Source organism: Micromys minutus (genome assembly GCF_963924665.1).
Source record: "Micromys minutus genome assembly, chromosome: X".
Lineage (NCBI taxonomy): Eukaryota > Metazoa > Chordata > Mammalia > Rodentia > Muridae > Micromys > Micromys minutus.
The window spans coordinates 80,895,415-80,901,516 of NC_137970.1; the positions used below are offsets into that span (position 1 = coordinate 80,895,415).

Here is a 6,102-nt window from a genome sequence, read left to right on the forward strand (position 1 = left end):
ACAAAGATCAGTATATTGGAAACTGTAGGCATCATTTCAAAAAAAAATCATAGGATCACAAGCAGCTACTCTTTTGAAGTGGAATTTGACATCAGAGTTGTACACAGTGCCTTGAGAAGTTAGGCTTCCGCATAAGATCTGATTATATTCTTGGAAATATAATTATGACTTTTAAATATATATACCTATGATAATAATGCTCTGTGTCCCCCCAACCTCCCATGTGTGGGTCTGGGTCTGGGTGGAGCTCACAATTAAAAGGACTTTGAATTAAGTCCTTTGGCAAGCCAAATCATCCTTTTATTGTTTTAATGATCATTCTTTTGGTGCGTCTGTGCTGCAAATGTGAATTTTTGTATGGCAAGTTTTCTATAGCAAGGAGAGAAAGAGGAGGTAGGGGGCTACACCTGCGCTAAATGGGGAGATTGTAAAGTGAACTGTTGTGATCAATCCCAGCTTGTTCTGCCTGATCAAGCACAGTGGGCAAAGATCCAATCACAAAAGCATTCCAGAGAGCAAGCAAAGCAAAACTCTTCACCAAACTGGCCACTGGAATGAGAACTGCTGGGGACCATCCCTTCACAGGGGACACAGCAGCTCTTTTAAAGAGGGAAAGAAGGCAGGGCTGACTAAGAGAGTATCATCTGCAAACATTACTTGAGACGCTTTCAAGACAAAGTCGGGCAATTTTGTTCACAGGTTCTCTAAGCTTTGTTCTTACAAGCCCTTCCCCTCCTTCTGAAAATTAGGCCTTGAAAGTCTCCCACTGCTCCACTGTTAGCTGCCCTGGGTGAAGGCTGGGGGGGGGGGTTCCATTTTCTTCCTCCAGCCTTTTTATCTTGCTCCTCTAGATTTTCCAGAAGACAAACCAATTAAACGTTTTCATAGGCTTTTTTAAGCCTTTGGAACAATATTCATATCCATAATCAAGATGCCACGACACCCTCTTCAGAGAGGTGGGGGAGGGGAGCTAAAAGAAGAAAATGACGCACAGCATAAGCAACTTGCCTTTACCGACCAATAACAGAAAAGCAACACACATGGTTTCTCTCAATCCTGTGGAAAAACCAAAGCGGATCAGCACAGAAACACTTTCCAGAGCCAAGGGTATCTTTTAATCATCTGGGGTATCCTCTCCCCATTCAGCTGGCAACCAAGCGTTAACCTTGCAGGCAAAGCACAGCAAACTAGCCACACAAAGACTGCCTTTCAGAAAGTAAATATGTCTACAGACCACTGGTTAACTGCTACACTCCGCGTTCTTATTCAAACAGTGCTCTTAAGCACTCCTAGAAAAGTGGCTTTTGGTTCTGTGTATAGAACTCGGTATCTGAAGAATTTTAGAAAGGAGAAATAAGTTTGAAGGCATCCTCATGCTGTGGGACTTTTAGTCTTAACAGCTCCTAAAAAGTTAATCCAATGCTTAACAACTGGCTGTCAGATAAATTTATGGGTTACATAAAAGCTATCGTTCACGCAAAGGCCGAATAGGTATCATGTGAAAAATTAAAACTGAATTCTACTTTCTCTAATAACACTAGGAAATGAACTACCAGGTCACTTATGGCCAACAGCACACCAACTCACTTATTAATCAATTTCCATTAACTTCAGAAGTTTAATTATAAATTCACCAACCTCGTTTTGGAGAGTGGTCACTTCTTGTAGTCACGTCTGGCAAAGTCCATTCTCACGTAGATGTCATCACCATCGTCCTCGTCCTCAGAATCTGCTCTTTCTCGAGGTCTCAGCACCCGAAGCTGGTGTGGTGGCGGTGGGGGAGCGGCTGCGCCAGCCACCAGGTCCTCACCTCTGGCAGCTCCGTTAAGGGTTCCAGGATTCCAGCCTGCAGCAATGCCCTGGACCTCTCTTAAAGCCTCAGCTCCAAGTGCACTAGCAACAGGTTGGAACCAGCGAGCGGAGGCGGAGTCTCCAGCCGCGGCTGGGAAGCCAACAAAGACAGCGCCAATGCTGGGGGCCGCTGCGAGCGCAGAGACTACTGCTAAAGCCCGGCTCACTGCCAAGAGGGGCACCCCAGCTGGAGCAGTAATCACAGCAGAAGGGGTGGGAAAGTCTCTGTCCAAGCTGTCAGTCGGGAAAGCTGAGACAGCGGCTCTAGTGTTGGCAAATAAACTTTGGGAGCGGCTTTGTGGGCGTCTTCTCTCTTGCACTTCCTCCTGCAGCAGCCTAGCTACAGGTGGTGGTTGAGAGCATCGACCAGGAGATAGAGAAACGTCCATGCAACACTCAGAAAATGGGTCGACTACGTAGATTTGACCCGTTTGAGCATCATAGCAAATGGCACTGTCAGCAAAAGGCACAGCTGGACTCATAGCTGGGTTGAAAAAGACTTCAATGTAGTCACCCCCGTCCACAATGCTACCTATAGCACCTGGTAGAACTCTTAAAAGATCTGAGAGGCGGATTGCTGGATTTGGAAAGGGCACTGCGAATTCAGCATTCGGGTAGCTAGAAAAAGCTGTGGGTCTGGGGTCAGTGATTGTGCCCCACAAGTCTGGCAGTCCTTGAGCAGAGGGAGCTGGCACAAGGCGCTCTCTCTTAATAAAGTCAATGTTGATGTAGTCATGGGAGCTGTCAGCTTCTCTCTGCTCCTGTGTGGGGTTGAGTGGTTTGGGCTTTATTTTATTTCCTTTTGCAATAAAATAAAGTCGGTTAGGTTCCTTAGCCTCGTTCACTGGGGGCACATCATCCGAAGGCTTCACAGATGACCCCTTACCTTCAGGCTTTGAGAATGACTTCTCAGTTATCAGCTTTGAAGCTGCATCTTTGGTGCCCTGGCTAAAGGAGGCTTCTTTGTCTAGACCGCTCCCCAGGAATTTCCCAGGTAACATTGGGACATACTCACTATGGTCACTCTGCCCCAAAGGTGAAGTCTGAAAAGGACTTGGCAGCGAGAAGTAAGAGCTCCAACTTTTGGAGGAAGCGCCTCCTTGAGGATTGGGGGGATGTTTAGGAATCGCACCTGCTCCAGGAGCCATAAACATGTAGTCACTGTCACTGTCATTGTCCTTTGAGTCGTCCTCTTTACTAGTATCCGGTGCTTTTGGAGCACTTGGAGCAGGTGGTGGTGGGCTCACTCTGGGAAACATCATCATGTACCCTCTGGAGTCTTCAAAGGGTGACCTAGAGTGGCGCTTTGTTGACGCGGAGGAAGTTTGAGGAGCCATTGGCATATAATCACTGGAACATGCAAGAGGAGCAGCCACCCCTGGCCTCATTGGCACATATGGGTCATCCTCATCTTCATCGAAAGCTCTGGCTCTGTAAGACCCCCGGGTTGCACCTACTGGGGTCTCCATATCTCTCGCCTCTTTGGCTTCTTTGCGTTCTTTTGTGCCCCTGTCTGCACAAAAATAAAGTCGGAATCTTCCCCCAGACTTCCCTTTGCCACCAGTTGCTCCAGCTGCTGGCGGTGGCGGCGGGGGTGGAGGCAGGGTTTGCTGCTGCTTGCTTTGAGTGAATTTACCAAAGTAGGATCTTTTCTTCAGAGATTTTCCACGGTCAGCATCGTCCGAATTTTTCCCACTTCCTGAGCCTTTGCTCCCCCCTGAGTTCTTGCCACCACCTGAACCATGACCATCTCCGGGTCCCTGGCCACCACTTGAGCCATGGCCACCTCCACCTGAGCCATGGCCACCTGCTGTGCCCTGGCCATTTCCTGAACGCTGGTTTCCTCCAGCACCCTGGCCTCTTGAACTCTGGCCTCCTGAGCCCTGGCCACCTCCGGATCCTTGTCTCCCACCTGAGCTACTGGAGCCTTGGCCACTTGAGCCCTGTCCACCTCCAGAGCCCCGGCCATTTCCTGAGCCCCAGTTGTTGATAGGCATGAAATCACCTCTGTTTCTTCTCTCACCTTCCTTGTCTTTTTCTTCAGTGTTGCCAGATCTGGACCCCGAAGCTTCAAAAGCTCTGGCGTTGGGAGCGTCTTCAGGCTGTGGGATACTTCCCTGGCTAGGCGCTGAGCGTCTGAAAAAGCTGGGTGGTACTGACGCAGCTCTCCGGGACCTGCGGGCTCTGGGTAGGTACCCCGTTCCTCGCCTGAAGGGAGGCGGAGGCTCCCTGGGTGCGATGAAGCGCCTGGTGAATAGCATCTCTTCTCTGTCACGGAGAGTCCTGATGTGGCAAAACTGCTCAAAGCGGGATCTTCTGAGCCAGCCGCCGGGCTCCAGCGGGAGCAAGCCCAGGTGCCTCCTAGTGGACAGCAGGGTTAACAGGTGGGCGCCGACACTGATGCTGTAACTGCGGCATCGGGCTCTGTATTCGTCTGCGCACAAGGCTCTCATCTTCTCCAAAAACATCTCGTGCATATTCTGGGCCACCACAGAGTCATCCACCTGCATCCACAGCTCCCCTGGACCGATGACTGTGGACCTGCCGACTTCCAAGAAGAAGTACTGCTCTGAGTGCCCACAGCGACGAATGCTCAGCAGCTGGACCACCACACTGGCCACTTCGGTATTGAGCCTTACAAATACCACCTCTTCGTCGGTAAGACACAGCCGGAACACGCCGCTCAGCTCTTTTCTGTGCCCCAGCCCCCTGGGTTTCACTACTACCTGCCACACATCTTTGTAGAAGGGTGGCTCCGCCGCCGCTGCCACCGCCAGGGCGGACGGCTCCCCGTCCAGCAGCGCGCCTAGCGTGCCGCAGCGGCGGCGCTTGCTCTCGAGGATGAGGCGGCTGAGGAGCGAGTACCAGCTTTCTTGTTCCGACTGGTTCTCGGCCACCATCGCGAAGTACTCGTCCTGGGTAAAAAGGGCAATGAGGTGTCGGTACCTGGCATCGGCGCGCTGGCTCACGGAGAAGCACTGGTACAGGATGATCACGCGCCGCGGTGGGATGAGCGCGGGGACCGCAGCTCCGGAGGCGGCCGCCGCTGCCGCAGCCGCCCTGGCGCGGACACTGTGCCGGAACTTCCTGGCATTTTGGTAGTATTCGAGCCGAGCCGGAGCGTCTTCGGTCTCGAGTTTGAGCACGAAGTAACGCCTGTGCCCATGCTTCTGCTTCCGCAGGTAGCCGCGTTTGCAGACTTCATCCCCGACGGGGAGGTCCTCCTCTTCGGACTCGGAGTCTGACCGGGAGCCAGTGGCTGTGGAGAGCCACATGGCTCCCGGACAGGACGACCCGGTCCCAATGAGTGCGGTTGGGGTTCCTGAGGAAAGGAGTGGGGTGGTCGCCACTGCTGCTAGAGCTGCAGATGCTGCTGCGGCGGCGGCTCTTAGTCTCCTTAGTGCTTGGTCGCCAGCGAAGGAGCAACTCGCCATGGTGATGCACGGTGGTTTTAAGGTGAGCGGAGGGGAGGGGGGGCTCAAGAAGGGAGGGCTTCGGGGGGAGAAGAGGCAGTCTCCCCCTGTCTGCCCGCCCCAGACCCCTCCCGCCTGAGCCCGCGTCCCCGCCCACTTCACTGGACTCCCAGCAGTGGGCAAAACAACACGTGACCGTAGCCTCACGCGGCAGCTCGCACCAGAGGCAGCAACTCAAGCTGTGGAGGGGCGCAAGCGGCCACCAGTAGAGGTGTGCGTGGGATGGGAACCGGGAGCCAGGGAAACAGGGCCATCTTCAAATCGGCAGAGACCCTTTGGGTGAATCTAAGGGCCTTCCGTTCAGGGCAGAACCGACGGGAGGAGGCGGGGCTCTCTAGCCACACCAAGCTTAGTCCCGAGTACCAGAAGGATGGGGTGGAAAGTAGACAGACATGAGAGGTGGAGGACGGAGCTGCCAGCCACTGGGGCAAGATGGGTCACTGCAGCCCATACCCATTTGGCTGGAGGGGGTAGAGGTGTTGGGAGGGGACCGGACTGGCAGAGCAGCGGATGGTTTGTTTGTTTATTTAGGGAGGGGGGCAACCCAGGTGAAACCGCTGCAAGGCTCTGATTGGTTAGGATACGAGCCAATGGGAGGGTCCAGCAAGGGGGCGGCCCTGAATACATTAGTTTAGTGGAGGGGAGTTGGGGGATGAGGGGGCGTGGTAAGGGTCCCAGAGTGGGGCTTCTCAATCTGGTTGTCTCTGGATCAGGCGGTAAACAACCCTCAGAAAATAGCTGTTAATGGGGGTGATAAATTCCTGCAAATCCCAGAGCC

The 6,102-nt window shown here is 53.1% G+C and overlaps 1 protein-coding gene across 1 annotated transcript; it reads right to left on the minus strand.

Moving 5' to 3' along the window:
* Window positions 1–1,655: 1,655 nt before the first annotated feature.
* IRS4 (insulin receptor substrate 4) lies at window positions 1,656–5,285 on the minus strand (the record flags this gene model as incomplete). The annotated part of the gene is made up of 1 exon (XM_080911085.1): window positions 1,656–5,285. One exon carries the CDS (start codon window positions 5,283–5,285, stop codon window positions 1,656–1,658), a length of 3,630 nt encoding a protein of 1,209 aa, XP_080767211.1.
* Between the last annotated feature and the right edge of the window lie 817 nt (window positions 5,286–6,102).